Raw genomic sequence first — 22,079 nt, 5'->3', positions numbered from 1 at the left:
GGCCACCCAAAGAACCTCCTCCTCTGAACTCCAAAAGTCAAACCCCAAGCGACCACCATGGAGATAATGTTTGCATTGGTTCGATAATGAAATTCAGATTGGAGATAATCCTCCCCCAACAACACCTCCATAATTTGCAGAAAGGAAGGGTCGTCGAACTTGAAGATGCTACCCAATCTCTTCTTGGACACCTTCTCGAAGAATGCAAGCTGCTCTTTAATGGAATGGAGCAAGAAATTCACTTCCATCCCTGCTTGGTGTGCACACCACAAACTTCCCCTGTCACTATCTAAATTCTGCCACACACCGTGCCACCTTGGTAAACAAATGAGCTACCTTGGGAAACAAATAAGTCGCTTTTCGGTTGATTTAAACTTCTCCACCTGACCTCACATCTAATCAGAGTAAATGTCATTAATGCGAAATCCTTCCTTGATTCTAAATCCACCAAGTAATCATGTTTTAAACTTGCCTCACATGCCACCTTTCCCTCTATAATTAATAATCCGCCACATTGTAGAGCAAAGAAAAAGATGGCGACAACCACCTAGCATGCCATCATGATGTGAGAAGGATAAGGCATAAAGCTCGGAAGACCTAGAGTAACTAGCAATACCTCTCGTGCCAGCTTTGCTTTCCATCAGGCAACTGTAGGGGACCCATCATCACTTGAGCTAAACCACCACCTTTCCTCATTACTACTTAAATGACACCTTTTTATGAGACATAATGTCAGTCTTGCATTTCCTTCTCTACGGATATGCGATATTTTTAAATCTTGATTTTTTAAATTTTCTATCCAATAATATTAATAACTTTATTAATTTTCCAACAACGGGACACACCTTTACCAATGACCTCCATTACAATTTTCAAATCACCTTCCAAGTGTATCTTTGCACCTAAAAGCTTTTTTGCCAGTGAAATCGCAAGCAAGGACGCTTGCACCTCTGCTTCATTGTTTGTACTATCTCGCAAACGCTTGACACCCTTTGCTAAAGACACCCCCTCATCATTTCTTGCAGTACAACTTGTGCCGATATCCCAGGGTTACCCCGAGAGGCACCATCAAAGTTGATCTTGATGCAACCCACCTCCGTTTTTCCTAAACTACACCAATATTTGCACCAAGGGTAGGATGAATCCTACAAGGCCCATTAATGGGCGTTACATAATATTTTTTAATTATATAGTATTATATAAGAAATTATTGACATCTCATAATAGGTTAATTAAAGTCACATGTTTAAATTTTTTATATGTTTGATATTTACAATTTTATATATTTTTTAAATTATTATTGTTAAAAATCAAACGACTGTACTTATCAATTAGTGCATAGTGAAAAGAAAAATGAAACAAAAATAATTACTATTAAAAAAATACTACTCTTAAATAATATTGTTTAGAACGAACTTACGAAAAAAAAAATAAAAAAAATTCAATATTAGTCAAAACTAGAATACTATTATCGAATAGAATTAAAATAGATAAAACAATTTATATATTTTGAAACAAATTTTAAAAATTATAAACATTAGGCAACTCATTGATTTATGCTTTGACAAATAAATACATTAGTATTCCTAGAGTGAGAGAAACTAATAACATTTTATAAAAATAAATTTTCTTATATTTATAATAAATAATTATTTTAATTAGATAAATATTTAATTCTAAATTGATTTATTTAATTAGCCTGGATTTACTTTAGAAAGTGTATTTATTAGTTCCTGCCCATGGGAGGAATACTATTGCATTCATCATGTACTTAAATAGTTATTAATTATTGTCTTTCTAACCAATCAACTTTTAAATTTTTGTAAAACTAAAATAAATTTCCATCATTTTAAAAGTTAACATGCAATTTTTTTAACAAAAATTATTTAAAACATGATTTATTTATCATATGATTGGTCTATGTTAATTTTTGTAGGTATAAATTTTAATTTTTGTCAACAAAAAATATTAAATTTTTATATAGAATTACAAATACATCATTTAATGTTCTGATTACTTTCCATTATTAATCACAACAAAGACATTCAAATTAAATGAAGTAAGGACATATGACATCACCAAAGTCTCCAGCTATTGGTCCATCTGACAAATATTTTATTAATTAATTACAGCAAAAGTCGGCATTGAGTCCCAATTAATCGTGATAATGGCGAATCGTGTTTAAATCGTGTTTAAAAATTGCGAAATATCTGCTCGGCTAAAAAATGACATAAACCCTAAAAATCACCTGTGAAAATAGACCGATTCTGGGTATAGTTTGCATGGAATCAGTTAGGGTTCGAAATTTTTGTCCTTAATTTTTTGCCGGACGTTTTGACCTCTGCAAAACTTAATGACTTTCTGTATCGCTGAAAATTGAAACCTTAAATATTTTTGTTTGCATTTTGAATAAAAGCCTCACCTTGTCTCGCTGTTTCACCTGGGAATTATAAATAAAAAATTGGAAATAACGTTTCGGAAATAACGTTTCTGCAACTGATAAAGGTTGAGAAATATAAATAATTTAAAAATTATAAATTATAAATGCGTATCTTTATAGACCATTAATAAATGTAAATATAATAATATTTATTTTAAATTTATAATATATATTATATCATTTTTAATATATAATTAATATATAATTAATTTATACTATATTTAATTTTAAAAATATATTTATTTTTAATATTATATCTGATTTTTTTGCCTTCTTTGGTTTATACATCTTTTCATTTTGTAGGCATGTAAAACGTGAATACTTGCATTTTTTTTAATTCTACGTAGCCAATTTACCTTATGTCAAAACACATCACGTCTTGTTTTTTGCATAGGGATTGAAATTAATGATAGTAAAAAATTAAAATTGAAGAGTTAAAAATAAAAAATTAGTAAACTTAATATTGTATTATTAATTTAAAATTAAAGTCCATTAGAGTGGAGATATGTTCTTCATGTATGAATATATATTTTAAATTTATATAATTTTAAAATTATTATTTAATCTTTTATTTGTTATTCTTGTAAAAATTATCATGGTAAAAATTAATTATATTCATAATTTGTTGAGATTCATATAAGAAATTATAATTTGAATTCTTAAGTAGAATGTATAGAAAATATAGTAAAAAAAAAGAAAAAATTTAATATATGGTAAAAATGAACCAACATCATTTTAATTAATATTTACTTATAACTCTATTTCTTATTAATATTTACATTTTATTTTCTAAATACACAAAAATTGCATGTTTTCATTTACCTTTATTTTCTTACATTTCAACCTATACTAGTATATGGTGGTTGATTTTGATGAATATGCTTAAGATCTGAAATTTTTCTCATAATTTTGCATTGTTAGTTTTTTTATTCAAGTATTAATGATTAATGGTTTAGTTTTTTGAATTTTATTAGTACAAGTTGGATATTAATGGTTCTTTGTTGCATCTTCATCTAGCTTTTTCTTGTATTTTAAACTTGGTTAAAGTAGGAATATATTTAAACACATTCCTAATTTGTAGATTGAAAAATCCGAAGGCATTGGAGTTGAGTCTTAACTCAAATTTTAAGTCATATGTGATTGATTGGTTCACTTTTACAAAATTTTAATTTACTAATAAGTTTAGTTTGATTCACTTCTAACCAACCATAACTCAAACTCTTGCATAAAACTTTAAAATTGTAAGCCTCAGACAGTTAAAAATAGACATCACTCTAGGATAGTATCAACTCTCAAGTCTTAAGTAGTTAACATCAAAATATAATAGTTTAATATCAAAATATATCAATTCACAATGCAATATCAAACTACTAATCTCACCTACTCTTAACACTATTCCTAACTCTAAATACATATGTAACACTAACACTATTGGCAGGAACTTGACGCTTTGCGTCCTTGTCTTTCATATTTTGGGGATATATTTTTTAAGCTACCTCCATTGTAAAGCCCAGGAAGCGAGAGGGGAAAAGAGAGTTGGAGACAAAGCAAAATGCAGGCTGTTAGGTCTGGAATTCGAGCATTGGCACGGCGGTCATTAATACATTCAAGGAAATGCACTGCTTCAGATTTGCCGAAGTATTTTGCAAGCCTAAATTCCCAAGAATTTAATAATAGAAATGTGCATGTACAGTCGTGGGTGCGGGGATTTTTGGGTAGAAGAGAGTACACCCAAGTGGCCTACTCCCCTGCAACTTATTTAGACAAGCAGGAGGTCACGGATCGAGTGATTCAAGTGTTCAAATCTTGCCCTCAAGTCGATCCTTCAAAGGTACTATTAATTGTTGGGATTCATTGAAGCCCATTTGGTTATACGTTTAATTCTCGTTTTTCATTGAAATTCGTTCATGTTTAGGATTAATTTCATTCTAGGAATAATATCCAGAATTTTTTGGATTATGTCCATTATTGCATTGGTAAGGTAGGGTTGGATTTAGATATTTTTGTTTTCGTTCAGAGGTTTAATTGCAACTGTCAAAATCAATTATTATACCTTTCTTTATGTCTGATCGTTTGAAGTACTCTGCCGGGCAATATTATTGATTGGATTTTATTATCAGCATTGTTTACAAATTTTGTGTCTGGGTCTCTTTTGTATCAAGTTGGTCAAAAGTCCACGAATATTGAGGGTTGCAAAGTGTCGAGAGGTCTGTAAGTTTTGGGATGGCAAGATTTAGAGGACTGATAGATTGCAGTTTAAGTTTTTGCTTTACCTGTGTAGAACAAGAGAGACAATTCCTAGTTTGTGAATTGCAGCTTACTTCGCGTTCAGTTCCCATTCTAAGAATCAACACCTAGACAAAACCTGATTTCCCATCATTATCTGTATCAGTCTTGTAACCCTGCTACCAAATTCTCCACACCAGAGATTTTTTAATAAAGTAATGCAGTACCTGCACAATGAAATTTTCTGAATACTGCCATTATTGAGACTCATGTTATGCCTGTTTTCTTATGTTGATTTCTCAACCAAATGGTGTATAAGTTAGTACAAAAACCTCTTGATATGTACTTGTGAGCCAACAAGGCTTGTAGCATCCACATGGCCAGGGCATTTCCTCTTCGAAGTAGATATAATCCTTGGGTCATTTGTTTCGTCTGCCTGCAATGACTTTTGTTTCTCTTCTTTTAGTGATATTTTCTATTGATGAGATTTGAATTTGGGTGTCTCAAAAAGCGTATGCGAGTCGTAGAACTCAACATCTTTCAATAATCAAATAAATTTTTTAAAAGATACAGGATGTGTTGAACTCATGATTGCTTGGTGGGAAATACTTCACATTAACCATTTAAAGACTATAATGTTGTCAAAACGTGAAAATCATTTTGTGCCAGGTTCAAAATTTAAAATAACGTCATATTGTATAAGAGCCTGGAATAGTAATCCTGAATGTAGTTGCATGATGAAGGTGAGTGGCGCATTCTGCAGGCTGTTTTATCACATTCTCATTCAGACTATTACACTGATTTGCTAGATTTAGCACATGAATATTTGAAAATGACAATGCATCAGTCCAGCACTGTGATTATAAGAGAATTTGACTGGTAATCCTGTAAAATAACCACAGTTCATTTTATCATTGGAAATGAAGTTCTTGTGCATCTTTCTCTTTCAAAACCACTTTTTTTTTTTACCCTAGTAGGTGCTTACGCTGCTCTTTAGTTTTACCGTCTTCAAAAACATTTGATCCGCAGGGAGGCATCCTTAGGTTTGTATAGGATAGGGATGAGATAGGAGCATTCTTTACCATCTCCTTTCATGGGGACGGTTAGTATTCTCCTTAGTTGATCCAGCCCTGTGTGGAAAGTTTTGATGCTCCATATGACAGGCCCATGAATTACCAAAATTAAGGTAAAGAATTAATTCAAACAGCAGGGAGAAAACCAGTGATTGATCCATTCAGTTTTATTTTTCTAGTTTGATGTTTATGTTAATGATTTATGATTATATTCCAAGTGAATGCTGAGTAAGCTGCAGTACCTTTGCTATGTGATCTATATAGTATCATCTTTGGGACCCATATTGCGTCTGCTTATGGAAATTTCCCAAGTAAAGGCATGTCTGGCAGAACAAACCCTCTTTCTGGGTACACATAGGTGACACAATTAGAGTTTTATTGTTCTTGGGAATGGGTTGATTCCTTCTACAATTAGGGATGATCCCTGGCTCATTGGGATCACTCCTCTCTGTGGCCGAGCTTGAACTTGCATATCTTAATCACTGTAGTATTTCTGTTTTTGTTTAAAATTTAAATGGTGTGGCAAAAATGTAAATGGAATTCAGTTGTATTGGTTTGAAACAAGAAAGATTTAGCATGGCAAACCGCATGTCTAAATGAACCACAAAAACAATATGTATATATACAAGTTCTAGAACCAATTTAATTAAGCTCAGAAATAACTTGTGAGTTATTGTGTCTTTTTTCTGGTCAATGCACAAGTTTGACTTCTGTGCCATAATGCAGTTTGAAACAGGGAGAAAAATGTGTAGGGTCATGATTAATCACAAGTTATTTGCAAGTAATGCTAACATGATCACAATAAACTTGGATTGCTGTTTGATTCCCAAGTCTTACCTGCTTAAAATTGAATATGCCACTTAAACAATACAGGATAGGTTGGACTCTTGAGTACTTGTTGGAAAACATGATGTTAACTATTAGAACAGATTTTCATGTGGGCATTAATTTTTACTTGTTTAAGTGGTTTAACGTATAACTTTATAAGATCTCTAAGTAGAGTAATCTGGAATATGCATCCTGATTGTATTTTCATGATGAAAGGTGAGAACAGATTTCTGTAAAATGTCTTATGTGGTTTTTTCATTGAAATCCTTAGTGCATTGCAGTAGACCAATAAATTAATCTAACTGGTTGTGGTAATTCTTTAAAAGCACCACGGGAATTTTTCTTTTTTTGATATTAAGTTCTGGCGAAACTTTATCTATCAGAGCTACTTTGTTGCTTGTCTTCTCAAGAGCTATTATTTGTTTTTGGTCTATTCTTTTTTCAGAATTCCTTTGCTCCACTTATGGCACTCTTGGGGGTAAAGAATGCATTCACATGCGTTGAACAGGATAGGGGGCGGGGACATTTCTTATGATCCTCTTTTCAGTGTAATTGTTGGTATGTCCCAAAGTTTTCCCCAGACTTGTCGGGGAAGTGTACATGAGGAAACAAAAATGGAAGCAGCAGGGAAAAGAGTCAAAGACTGATGACTATCACCTAAGTCGTCGGTTTTGGTATGGATCCTGGTTCAGCTTTGTGGATCTGGCAAAATGTTTTTTTGGGTTCATCTGTACAAAACAATATGTAAAAATCATATATATGCAGCCTAGAAGCAGGAATTAAGTTTAGATTATCATGGAGCATCATATAAAGTTTAAACAACAAAATCCCCATAAAATTGAATGTCATTTAACACATAAATGATAAACTTCAATGCCAATATTAAAATGATAATACCAAGTTCAACAATTATTTTTTAAGTGTCAAATGGATTTTCTTAAATCACCAATATCATAATCATCGTTGACATTAGATGATGTATGAACATTTGAAGAACCACAAGCAGTGCCATTGCCACTCGCATTAAAAGTGTGCTCACTTTTGGACTTCTCAAGTGCAACATATTGGGAAGTGGAAGCATCCAAGTATGTATGTTTTGGCTCCATATCCCACAACTTCATGTCCTTTTCTTTGTAGCTATGTTGTTTTTGTGAAAGGAGGTGCAAATTGGAATCACATACATGAAGTTCTCTATCCTTTTTGAGTGTAATCTATTATGCTTTATTGAGTGGATGAAAGTATGTGCTCCAATTCCTCTTAGATGAAGATGAAGTAGTAATCTACGAAGACAAAGGAGAAAGTTAGAGTTATAACTTATAAGTTATAATTTTTTTTTTGAAAAAAAAAACTATAAATGAAACTTTAAATTTAAAATAAAAATAAAATAATTGAACTTGCAATAAAATTTTGATTGCAAGGGGTTGTAGATGTTGGAATCTTTGGCTATGGAAGTACCACCAATTGTGAGCATCCTTCTTGAACTTATCATGGGGAGCCTCAATACTTTGATCATTAGAGTGTACAAAATCAATGAACTCACTCGTGACTACATTCTAAAAATCAAGAGTAGGTAAGAGTCTATAAACTGCTGCCTTGTACACTTAAGCAACTTCATAGTCTCTATATGGCACAGCCCTTATTGTCACAAAAAAAATATATGTGCTATAGTATTTTGGACTCAATGCAAAGGCAAGAAGATGTAGCGATTGTCATTGTATTCCATCTTTCTTCAATGATTTTGTGCACTTGTTTGAAGTTTGTTTCTTCAGGGTCTTTCTCTTTCTCATTCATGATGGTTTTCATCTTCTCAATTATTGATTTGATGCCATCATATATCTCTTCCAAGCCAAGCTTATTCATGTTAGTATAATGAATGACACTCAAAATGGGCTTGGTGAAACTAAGGAGATACTCCACACAATTCCACCAAGAATAATCTAGAATCACTTGCTTAATATTTGTTGCCCTTTTATTGTTGCTTTGCCTCCATATGGACCAAGTTTGTCTAATGATCCTACTAGAAAATGCCTATTGAGCTTTCACAAGTTGTCTCAGGATAATTGTGTTAGAAATCAAATGGGTTTGAGCAATCTATTAAAAAATAAAAAAAGGGCCTTAAAGAAGAATTAAAATACACAATCAAATTATGACTTAAGTAACTAAGTTAAAAAAAATAATTATTAAGTAACTAAAATAAAAATAAAATATAAAATTATATACTTCACTTACCTTGAATAGCTTCAATTTTGAAAATGATCTAAATATGCCTTGTAAAATGTGGAGCTTAGTGCTGAACATTTGGTTGTCCATAGCCTTTACATACAACTCTTTGATTCAATCAAATTTGTTCCCAATCTTTGGTAGCTTGAGATTGAGAGCTTGGACCACAGATGGTGTCCAAAAGATATGTGAATAGTGTTCCTCAACTAAAAACCCAACTACTCTACAATTCTTTGTGTTGTCTTTTATGATTTAAACAATGTTATATGGTCCCACTTTCTCAATGGCTACGATGAGGATATTAGCAATAAATTGGCCATTCTTCATCTACCCTTCACAATCCATGATTATGACATCAATCAAGGGCCAATATTTAAGATAGTTACATTCATTGCAAACAATGGACACCCTTGTCTTAGCCATGAATTGCTTATGGGCTTCGATGAATCTTCTACAAGCTTGACCTCTTTATCCAATAAGGTGCCACACCTCCTATCATAGGCCTTTGCACCTTTTTGGAGCTTCATTTAGCTTTTTCACCATTTCTTGCTAATATGATGAGTGAACAACATTGAAAGCCAACCCATTTGCATAAATACATCTTGCTATGTAGTGATCGACAATGTTTTGAGTCTCACTTTAAAATGCCATTTACAAAGGTGCCTTTGGTCTTTTATTTGTAGTGGGCTTTTCACTTTTAGCCTTAGGAGTGGACAAAACTGGGTGACTCTCTCCCACAACATTGGAATTAGATGGGGGCATAGGAGAATTCATCTCCGTTGATCTTCTTTTTGTTAAATGATGATTTGCTTTATGTCTTGTTAGTTCATCTACTTGCTCTTGCTCTATAATATATGCTATCACTTGCTCTAATGGCGCAAGTAGTCCATTCTTTTTTGGGGCAAACTTTGATGCCTATTCTAGAATTTCATACAAATGGGCTTTCACCCAATTATATGAACTTGAAATTGAATAGTCGACATCACAAGCCATACAAATCCAGATATAACCTTGACCACCTATAAAATTTCACCATTTTCAGGTTCTCTAGTTATGCAGTTGTCGCTGACTTTTTGGGTTTGTGTCAGCTTGTTCAGAGGGGTAATTTAATGTTACTAGTGAGCTTAGATGGTTTAGAGGAGTCATATGACGCTTTTAGATGTTATTTCTGAATCTGGTTTGGATTCCAAGATTCTTGGAGGGAGCGTCTATTTCTAGTAAGTCACTTAGTCGGTCCGTTTATCATTTTTCATCATCGGGATCACTCCTATGCAATCAGATTTCAATTCCGATGCATTTCAACCATTGTCGCTAATTGGGTGTATTATTGAGCTATATTTAATTAATTTCACTAAGATTGCCATTTTAAATAAAATAATTTATGGGACACCTCTGTTAAATTTGTGCCCTAGATCAGTAATCAGATTTGTAACATTTAATTATGCCCTAGTTTATTAATCAGATTTGTAACATTTGATTATGCTCTAGTTTATTAATCAAATTTGTAATTTAGTAAACTATAATCAAGTAAACCCAAGAATGAAACAAGGAACCAAGAGACAAACACAAATACCCTGGGAAAACCTCCAAGGAGGAAAAACCCAGCGTTAAAGACCCACAAGTCAGATTATGTATTCACTCTTATTGTTCAAATACAATACTTAGCTTGCTTTTCTGAATCTGATCTTTATATATCAGATCTGCCCTTTTGCATGTTTCAAGACTGCACCAAAATTCCCTATATCCTCTTGAATAAGTTCGCCCAATCCTTGGACAAGTTCGCACAATCCTTGGATAAGTTCGCACAACCTTCTTTAGTGATTTCGCACCTCTTATTTGCAGAGCTAATTCGCTGATTTCATGGATGACTGAATTGTGTTTGTATTTGCAATTTAACCTTAATTTATATGGGTCTTTAACCCATATATCCTAGGTTGGCTTTAGTCCCTTTTTGGCGCCAATTTGTGGCGTGGAGGATGGGGCCGAACTTGTCTTGGGGGCACACTACCCCTTTAAGATAGGACCCAGTCCTAAATGGGTTCGAATGTTGCCTTAAGGCAATTCGAACCCATCTTCCCTAGTTATAAACAACACTCCCTCTTAACTAGGGAAGAAGAGAATACACAATCTGAACCTTTAGAGTTCCATCTAGCACACAAGCACATAATGGATCTAGCACACAAGCATAGAATTACATCTCCCACCTAGCATACAAGCATAAGATGGTTCTAGCACACAAGCATAGAAAGTGTAATACAAGTGGGTCTTTACATAATTACAATTTTCCATCTAGCACACAAGCATAGATTGAATACTTTTCATTCTTGCACACAAGCAAAGAATGATCAAAGCGCAGCAGATAGAGTCACTGAGATTGGAGCTCCCTCTCAACCAGGGTTTCATTTTCCACAATACCAAGCCTGTCTCTAAAGTATTCGAACTTCACTCTGGATAAGGGTTTGGTAAGGATATCCGTAACCTGTTCATCTGTGCTAATATACTTTAGCTGAATGGCGCCTCTTTGCACCACATTCCGAATGAAGTGATAGTGCGTTTCCACATGTTTGGACCGGTCATGGAACACAGGATTTACTAACATCTTTATACAACTTTGATTATCACAATGAATGGTGGTAGGACCACTAGCCTGACCAAATAATCCAACAAGGAGTTTGCGAAACCACACTGCTTCTAGGGATGCAACGGATGCTGCGATGTACTTAGCTTCTGCAGTGCTTAATGCTATGGAAGATTGCTTTCTACATGCCCAAGAGATCACTACAGAGCCCAAATTGAAGCAGATACTCGAAGTACTTCTCCTATCCTTGACACTTCCTGCCCAATCTGAATCTGAATAGCCATCCAAGAAGATTGAGGTATTAAGTGAATACTTCAGCCCATAACCAATAGTGCCACGCAGGTATCTTAGAATGTGCTTGGTAGCCACCAGGTGAACAAGTTTAGGCAATCTCATGAACTGACTGAGGGCATTCACAACATAACATATATCTGGCCTTGTATTGACTAGATACATCAAGGATCCAATCAACTGCCTGTACTCAGATGGATCTGCAAAATCAGAGTTAGCTACAGAAACACTTAATTTCTTTAAGTTACATTCCATAGGAGTATGCATGGGTTTACAATCCATCATTCTAAATCTTTTCAGAATATCAATAGTATATTTTCCTTGACTTAGAAAAATTTCATTGGATTTTTGCCATACTTCTAACCCTAGGAAGTAATGCATTAGTCCTAAATCCTTCATTTCAAATTCTGAGGTTAATTCTTTCTTACATCTTATGATTAGTTTATTTTCACCAGTGAGAAATAAATCATCCACATACAAAACCAAAATAAGCATATCGTCATTATAAACCTTTAAGTAAATGTTAGCATCAGCATCATTCTTACGAAATCCTAAGCTTAGTAAGTACTTATCAATTCTTTCATACCAAGCGCAAGGAGCCTGTTTGAGCCCATATAAGGCTTTCTTCAACCTGCAAACATGAGAATCTCTTTTATGGATTAGATAACCTTCTGGTTGCTCAATATAGACTTCCTCCTCAATGACACGATTGAGGAAGGTTGTCTTAACGTCGATTTGATGCAGTTCCCAACCTTTGGCTGCAGCAATAGCTATTATAGATCTAATAGAAGTATCTAGCAACAGGAGCAAAAATTTCTTCATAATCTATTCCTTCCTTTTGAGAGAAACCACGAGCTACAAATCTAGCTTTGTATTTTTCAATACTACCATCAGCATTATGCTTAATTTTAAACAACCATTTAGAAGAAACAACAAACTTACCTTTGGGTCTGGGTACAATGTCCCAAACATCATTCTTGATGATAGACCCATACTCTTCATCCATGGCTGATTTCCAAGCATGATGGGACATAGCTTCTTCGACATTGTGAGGTTCAGACTCAATGATATTACACATCACAAAAATGTAGTTGGCGTGATTTTGGAGTCTCCTGCTATCTCTAAAGGTTCCTCTGGGAGCAGCAAATCCTTCAGCATCTTGAATCATGTTTCTAACCCAAAGTGGTCTCTTCTTGCAGACCACAATATCCTGAGGTATATCGGTAGAGACCATGGGTTCTACTGGGTCATCCTGAACTTCCTGATCCGGAAGGTTAGTGGACTCCTTCTGTATCTCAGGGTTAGCATCAACTTTTGAATCTTGATTTTCAATCACCATATCATTATTATCAGATAATGAACCTTTAGATCTTTTGAAAGCAATATCTTCTTCAAAAGTTACATCTCTACTTACTTCAACATACCTTTGACCTGAAATGTAGATCCTGAAGGCTTTGGAAGATTCACTATATCCCACTAAGATGCCTTTCTTTCCAGAGGGATCCAACTTGGTTCGTTTTTCTTTAGGCACATGAACATACACCGGGCTCCCGAATATCCTTAGGTGGCTGATGTCAGGTTTGATTCCTATAAAGGCTTCTTCAGGAGTTACATCCCTTAGAGCACGATGAGGACATCTATTCTGAATGTAAATTGCTGTTTTGGATGCTTCCGCCCATAGAAAAGGTTGCATGTCTTGATCATGAATCATGGCTTTTGTAGCTTCAACAATGGTCTTGTTCTTTCTTTCAGCAACTCCATTTTGCTGAGGATTGTAGGGAACACATAACTCCCTCTTAATTCCTGCCTTAACACAAAAATCATAGAAACTACTTGAGGTGTACTCACCTCCATTGTCAGATCTTAAACATTTAATTCGATTCCTGTAGTGTTTTCAACTAAGGCTTTGAATTCTTTAAATCTGTTTAGGATTTCTTCAGACTCTTTAAGATTTAAGAAAGTAAATCCATGTTTTCCTAGAGAAATCATCTATGAAGATAACATAATAAAGGAAGCCGCTAGGAGATGCTACAGACATAGGGCCACATAAATCTGAATGAATAAGTTCTAACTTTTCTTTAGCCCTATTGTCACTTTTAAGAAAAGGCTTCTTTACATTCTTACCCATTGCACAACCTTTACAAGCATCATCATGAGATAAACTAAGTTTAGGCATACCTTTAACCATTTTACCGAGAGTGGGAAGAGCTTGAAAGTGTAGATGTCCAAGTCTTCTATGCCATAGCTCGCATGAGTCAGGGGCCTCATGGATGAGAGCTTGAATTGGATTAGCTGCAAGCTTATATAAACTATCACATATATTTCCAATAACACGAGCAGTTTTGAAATTAGATTTCTTAGACCAAGCAAGTACCTTCCCTTCAGAAAATGCTATTTGCAAACCCTTATCTTCTAAGGCAGAAATGGAAATAAGATTTCTTTTAATACCAGGCACAAAAAGGATATCACAGAGTTGTAAGGAAATACCAGAATCTAGTTTTAAAGAGGTAGTGCCAGAGCCTTTTACCGAGTATCTAGTGTCATCATCAATTACCACATGAAGGTTGGTATCTTTTTCAATAAGATCTGAAAGATGCTCACAAAAACCTGAGATGTGTCTGGAGGCACCATTGTCAATTATCCAAGTATTACTGTCCGTAGGGACATTGCTTGATAGAGCAAAGATAAGAAGATAATTCTCACTTTGTTCAACAACTTCATTTAAATTGGCTTCCCTTTCCTTGGGATCATTCTGACAATCTCGGGCATAGTGACCATACTTATCACATCTGAAGCAACGAATGTGAGAGGAATCTCTTGACTTCTTCCTTGGATCATAGGAGGAGGATTTAAAATCTTTGCTTCTCTTTTCTTTCTTCCAATATCCACCTTTCCTAGATTTAGCTAAGAGAACATGATTATCATTTTTGTGAGAGTTCTTGAGTTTTCCTCTTACCTCAATTCGAGATTCCTCTTCAATGCAATCAGATTGAAGACGCTCAAAGTTGGGACGATCAGCTCTTCCACCAATGCTACGAATGATTGGTTCCCATTCATCAGGTAGACCATTTAATGCAATCATAACAAGATCTTTATCTGAAATTTGACAATCAAGAGTCCTTAGCTTGTCCTTTAGTTCATTGATCTTCATGAAGTAGGCTATGATTAAGTCTTCTTCTATCATTTTCATGTGAAGAAGCTGCTGCCTTAGAGCAAGAGCCCTGCTGAGGTTGTTGACTTCATACATCCCTTCCAAGTGTTTGATCATTTCCCTGGCAGACGCAAATTTTTATATGACAGTGGCAAAATGATTCTTGACGGATTCAATTATGATCTTCCTAGCCTTGAGGGAGTCTTTCTTGAACTGCTTCAGCTCTTCAGCATCTTTTGGAGGGGACAGCCTTTCTTCTTCTACGAATTTCAGCAGATCATTCTCTTCAAGGATCAAAAGAATACGAACTTTTCAAGCAGCAAAATCAAGGGCTCCATCAAGTCTATCTTCAGCCCTCAAACCTGACATTTTAATCTGAAAACAAACAGCAACTATATGCAGCAAATGATTTACTAAAATCTGAAATTAGTGACACCTTAGCTCTGATACCATGTTAAATTTGTGCCCTAGTTCAGTAATCAGATTTGTAACATTTAATTATTTGTTAGCATTTAGTAAATCATAATCAAGTAAATCCACAAATGAAACATGAGAGCAGGAGACAAACACAAAATACCCTGGGAAAATCTCCAAGGAGGAAAAACCCAGCACTAAAGACCCACATGTCAGATTATGTATTCACTCTTAATTGTACAAATACAATACTTAGCTTGATTCTCCAGATCTGATCCTCTTTTGTATATCAGATCTGCCCTTCTAAATACACCAAGTCTCCACCAAAAATGCCTTATATCCTTTGGACAAGTTCGCACAATCCTCTTCAAGTTTCGCACCTTTAATTGCAGAGATCGTTCGCTGATTGCATATGATGTGAAGTGAATGATTGTATTTGCAAGTTGACTTTATTTATATGAGTCTTTAACCTTTGTTAAATCCAAGTCGGCCTTCCTCCTTTTGGCGCCAATTTATTTATTGAGGCGTGGTGCATTTTATGGTGGCGTGAAGGTTGTAGGGCCTGAACTTAACTGGGGGCACGTTACCCCTTTAGGATAGGACCCTGTCCTATATGGGTTCGAATGTTGCCTTAAGGTAATCCGAACCCATCTTACCTAGTTACAAACAACAAATTGCTGTGTCAAACAGCCTCGTAACTCATTGAAATTTTGAATAATAACCAGCAATATGTTTCAGAATGATCAAGAACAGTACTGAGCACAAAACAGCAGTATGGCCACCTAAATAAACCCTCAAATCTTGTTGAAAATCAGCACAAACTCATTAGCAGTGACAATCAAACACTTCAGGTGATTAGGATGCCTCTACACATGACAGCATGAACCCCAAAGATTGGGCTTTTAAACCAAGATGCTCCAACACCTTCCAAGAAGCTGTACGGCTTCCTAGGAAAAATAATATTCTGCCATTAAGTGTTGTAAATCACAATCGAAATGATCGCCTCAACACTGGGAAACCTCTGATTTAACACCCACAAATTTTCAACAACTCCTTCAAGCTGATTGAATGAAAAGGTGTGATTTGGCCTTTAAAAAAGAAGGTTTGGCTGAGCAAATCACATGCAAACCCCTGGAAAAAGAAACATACACAATATCTGCAAAAACCTCAGCAAAAACACATCAAAACTGAAAGGCAATCTTGCCCTCAAAAGCCTAAAAAGATCTTCATATTTTTTGAAACCCTGAATTCAAAGAATTTCATTAAAACCTTTGTGTTTCTTAAGTGAAAACATTAGATCAGCTAGGGTGGGCCTCTCAACATCAAAACCAGCAGATTGAAGAGTGTTTTCATCTTCAACAACACCCAAAAGAAATTCTTCTGTTCATTCTAACAGAATTTTGTTATGTGTGCAAATTCTCTATGAAGAAATGAGAGCTTAAACTTCAATTTATAGAGTTACGAGGGAAATTAGGGGATTCATATTTTAGATATTTTATTTCCCTCGAAAAGGTCCCCATAACACCTTTTTAAAACAAATTTAGTCCCTACAACTCAGGCGTCCAACTTGGGGGCATTTACTTTACGAAATATTGAAACACTAAATTCAATATTAAAACTCCCATTTAACCCTTAGTGTAAATATTTAAAAATAATTCCAATTACTTACGGGAACTCACCAAGACATTGGAAATGGAGAATCAAAAATGCTAGAACCAATTGAAGCTGGAAGATGATAACTGATGCCAACGCAAGTACATCTATAGATAGTAGTGTTTTCAAGAAACAAAGAGAACAAACCTAGAATAGCGTAGAAAGATCGGTGCCACGCAATCACTTACTATAAATACTAGTGTTCTCCAAGGACCAAAGAGAACAAACCCAGAAAAACCCAGAAAGATTGGTGACATGCAAGCACTTACTATAAATAGCAATTGCTGTTGAAAACCATTAAAATTCAGAATTGAGCTCACCAAGAACATTGGAACCGTCCCAGTGCATTTGGAAACCTATGGAAAACCTTGAAAATTGGCCAACGCTCGCAGAACAAGATAGCTTAAAAATGGGGACATTACATAGGACATGATTCAAATATGCTATGTTGGACATCTAATGTTGATTTTGTTATTTCAAGGCAAATATTAATAAATGAGAAAAAATGCTGCTTTTCCATCTAGCATAGCCCAACCAATATTTATTTTTACCTTTTATAACCAGAGAGGGGTTTGGGGGCAGCAGCCTCTTTGCCCATCGAGGTTGAGGAGCAGTGCCCTTGGCATTTTCCCTATGAGAGGGTTGAGTGGGGCAAGCCCAAATTAAGGTTGATTAAGGCCCTTGAGGCTGTAGGGACCTTCATGGCACACACCATTTTTCAAAATTTTATTGCTTTAAACCAATCATTGATAAATCAACACAATTCTGTTAAAGAGGAAAAAGCATCTGTATGTAAATGAGAAATGAAGAAAAATGAGGGGTTTTCCACTTTTCTACTTGCAGCTTGAACTTTTCTGGATGCTCCCTAATTGGGAATGCCCTAAATTTGCCCCAATTCTCAATTTCCAAATAAACAAGTGGGGTTAGAGAATACTTTTTCACTTTGATTGAGACCCTGCAAACAAGTTATGAATTATTCATAATTATAATTCATAAAATAGATCTCTTTAATTAGAAATCAGCAAGTATATATTAGAAATGTAGATCTAATCACAAGATTGCTAAACCAGTTTGAGAAGGCTCAACTATAGAAGAGCTAAGATAGGATGACTTGATAGGGTGCCCTAGAGATCCTCTACCCCAGGCCCAAGGATAGACCTTATCTCTCCCTTGGCCTCATGTGGCCCATTCCATCCATATGAGGTACCTCGTGAGGTGTCCTATAACTGTTCCCCTCAATCTTGCCACTTCTATCCCACTTCTTATGATTGAACATTCTTAATACATTCATTTACCGTGATAGAGAGTATGAAGAGCATTCACAATAGGGTGCCCTGGAAGTTCATCCTTTCTAAGCCCAAAGGTAGTACCCTTTGTACCCCTTTGGTCTCATGGGACTACCCAGTCATGTACCATGAGGTGGCGTACCTAGAAGATAATCCCCAACACCGTTCCTCTACTTGTAATCCTCCCATTCTTGTCTACTTCAATAACTACCCTATATAGGGCTTGGAGGGAAGATTACAATAGGGTGCCCTTGACTCGACCCTAGGCCCAAGGTTAGAACCTTATCCTCCTTGGCCTCATGTGATCCTTAATCGATGGTACTCAACCATCATCATGAGGTGGTCTTGTGGTCAACTATCTTTACGAGGTGCCATACCTAGTGAGGAGTCTTTCACCGTTCACTCTCCTTGCACTTCTTTCCAACCCTAACATGGCCAATTAATATAGGTATATAGTATTCCTATCTTATCAATAATTTATGCATTTATCAAAATATATATATTTTTAATCACATATAATTATTATACACATAATTATATTGATAAATTAATTCTAGATGCAATGCATATATATATTATTATATACTCACATTTGTAGGCATAAGTAATCTATTTCCCATATAATTAACATAACACAGATGTGTTAAGAAGTTAATCCTGCATACCACATGAACTTGACATATGACTATTTAATCAGATCTGCTGTGGGCAAATATCTCTGCTGGTGATTGATCTGCTGCTAAAGACATAGGTAAAGATCTTTTTAACCCAATTACATCACTGCCCAATGTTAATCCAGTTGTTGTTTATTTGTTCTGATTTCTGTAATTTAGGGTCTGCTTATTAGTCTGCAAAGAGCAGAAGAGTATTGTCTTTTTTCCCCTTCACAAATGAGATCTTCTTCCCTTTATATCTTCCATTGTGAAGAAGTCACACCCCTTCAACATGTCTGCCCTTCAAAAGAGTCGCAACCTTTCACAATCACCACCCTTCAAAAGAGTCCCAACCTTTCACAATCACCACCCTTCGAAAGAGTTACAACCTGTCATAATTTCTGTCCTCCTTTGGAAGAGTCACTTCCTTATTTACTTCTGATTCCTTGCTTCTTCCATTTACTCTTCCTTGTTTCACATGCTTCCTTCTTTCTTTTCTCCTCTTCCTCCCCTCTCAAATGAGGTTCTCTTCTCCCTTTTATATCTCATGTTCGAGGGAGTCGCAACTTTTCATTTCATGCCTTTTGACCATTCATTAACTTAGTTAAATTTTCATCTTATTCAATTTTGTATATTTATTCTTTTGTAGTTTAATTTTATTATTATTATTATTTATTATTAAATCCTGTTTCAAAGTGGGGACATTACATTTTCTAGGTAAGTTTCTGGTTTGGATTTGCTGAATGCTTGTTCTAGGTTGGACTTGCCAAGTACTCGCAATTTTCTAGATGAGTGATCGAATGAGTATTTGCCTGAAACTTCCTTGTGTGTTTTTGAGCAAGGAACTTGTCAGGCTCTCTTGGCTTGCAAGTTACTCACCTTTTTTTGATTCTGTAATTGAGGAGGATCACAACTTGAAATGGTAGCTTACAGAAAGGGAAATCGACACACAGTTGAACAACCTCAATACGGATGAGGGCTATAATCGTAGCCAATTATGGAGTCTATTATTCTCAATTTAAGGAAAGTTCTGGAAATTCTTAATTTAATTAACTTAATTACAGGTTTAATACTGTTATTGACCACTCAATTATCCTTAATTACCAATGACCACTCAATTATCATTAATTACATCGGTAGTTAATTAATTAAATTGAAATTTTAATTAATGCCCCTTTTTGGGCATGTTTTAATGAAATCTCATGTATTGTAATGTACTAATCAAATTAAAGAGCTTAACATTTTTAATTTTGTCACTCTTTGCTCTTTTTGTACACTATCTTTAATATAATTTTTTTTTTGTCACTTTGTCACATTTTTATTTAGGGCTTTATTTTTTGTTCTAGATCTCACTTGGTATATGTGGGATTAGGAAGTCTTATTGCTCTATTTCATTGGGGATGTATTTATACATTTCGATGTTATTGATCTGGTTATTTATACGTCTCAATTGAAGAATCTTATCTGTTTGATCTGGTTTATTTATATATTTCAATGTTATTGATTATTGCAAGTGGAGTAGACATTTATATTATGGGTAGAGCCTACACGCATCTATATCCCAGATACACCTTCTTGGTCTTAGTGAACTATGATGCAACTCAGTTACAGTGGTAGCTAATCACTATTTGTCCCGTGAAATCTATTTGGTTTCTGTCCACAAGTATCTATGCCATATGAGATTCTTTGAAAGTTTTTTGATGCTATACCTTTTTAAACCCCCTCAAAAGTGAAAGATTGCAGTAGTTGTCGTGTCCTGATTCAAATGCTAGAGAAAAGGGATTCTTTCTATTGGTAAATGCATGTTGTCCTGTTGCTGTTGTAAGTGTAGAAATATCTTCCACGCTTTTTTCATCTACCTTCAATTTCTTCTTCTCTCTATTTAATGGAAATTTATTATTGTCAAATTTAACTTTGAAATTTATTTTTTAGAATTAGTATATTTTTGTTCGGTAGTGCTCCATACAATACATCTTTAACTTTCTTGACATGTTCATTAAACATTCTCATTGTTCAACTGTCACTTTAAGAGAGCCAAATCATTTTCTCATAAGCATCATCTGTCTCATGGTGCCTAAATTTGTATACTAAGCTTCTGTTAACATTCTTGACTATTATCAAACTAGGAAATAGGATATTTCTCTGATAATCTCTTGAATTGTCACTAATTTCTTCTTTCAAACCTAAATGCTTGAATGAATTGTCAATTCACATTATTGTGCTCTTTTCAATATGGTTGCTTAAATGCCTCTTTCTTGAATGCACGAAGCCTTAAATATTCTTGCAGTCCCTCTCATTATATCTAGACTTTCCATTGCACTATATACACGTTTTAACTGGGTACATTGTACATTGTATCAAATATAATTTTTGACACCTCTTTAAAGTCTTACTTTTTGAACTTACTCTCCCGAGTTTGAAATACGTTTTTGTTTGAAATAGCGATGTTTCAACTGTCAAGATATCTAAATGCCCATTATTCTGGATTTCTATTTTCTGTGTAGTTTATCCTTTGGATAGGATGCCTAAAAGATATGTTAGTAGGTTAATGCCATTTCATAGTGATATAAGATAACAGCTTTGTGATCTTAAAACTGTTTTTCCAATCTTATCTTGTTTGATTGACCGTATTCAATATATCTCTAATTTGCAGGTTGGTCCAACAGCTCATTTTGAGAAAGATCTTAGCCTGGACATTCTTGATACGGTGGAAATTATGATGGAAATGGAGGAAGAATTTGCCATAGATATTCCCAATAGTGAAGCTGATAAGATGGCATCATGTGCTGATGTCATCAAATATATTGCTGCTCACCCTCAAGCCAAATGATATATTGTGCTCTACATTCTGTTTATCTTGATTGTTTGGGAGTTAAACTTAAACCCCAACTATAAAGCCGAACTCTTTTTATTTGTTCCAAGTTTTTGCTGCCTCTGGTTGTAAGAAGTTACCTCAGATAGAACATTTAACGTGTTATTTAACAGGGATCTTGTCAACTATGGACAAGAATCACTCCTGTCGGATTCAACAACGTATTCAAGAAATAAATGGAATTCTTGCAAATATCATAGATTTTGAGTTTTGTTGCTTCTCATTGCATGTCTCTTGCTTTGCATTGTCATTAGTATCTTCTCTTTGCAGTATTGTGTTTAACTGGCGGGAAAGATATTGATGAGTCTCAGTCTTTTGGAATGTGTTTGGGAAAAATAGTTACGAAAGAGGGCAATTTTAAAGATTAGTTTTACTTGGAGGAGTTTATGCAAGT

General features: G+C 34.9%; 1 protein-coding gene across 1 annotated transcript; it reads left to right on the top strand.

The window, feature by feature from the left end:
• The first annotated feature begins 3,883 nt into the window (after positions 1-3,883).
• Positions 3,884-21,884, top strand: LOC131053583 (acyl carrier protein 1, mitochondrial). Its single transcript, XM_057988209.1, has 2 exons — positions 3,884-4,271; positions 21,467-21,884. The coding sequence occupies exons 1-2, from the start codon at positions 3,993-3,995 to the stop codon at positions 21,641-21,643; spliced, it is 456 nt and encodes a 151-aa protein (XP_057844192.1). The 5' UTR covers positions 3,884-3,992; the 3' UTR covers positions 21,644-21,884.
• The last annotated feature ends 195 nt before the right edge of the window (positions 21,885-22,079 follow it).

Source organism: Cryptomeria japonica, chromosome 4, assembly GCF_030272615.1.
Source record: "Cryptomeria japonica chromosome 4, Sugi_1.0, whole genome shotgun sequence".
Lineage (NCBI taxonomy): Eukaryota > Viridiplantae > Streptophyta > Pinopsida > Cupressales > Cupressaceae > Cryptomeria > Cryptomeria japonica.
This window is presented reverse-complemented; position numbering and strand designations above follow the sequence as displayed.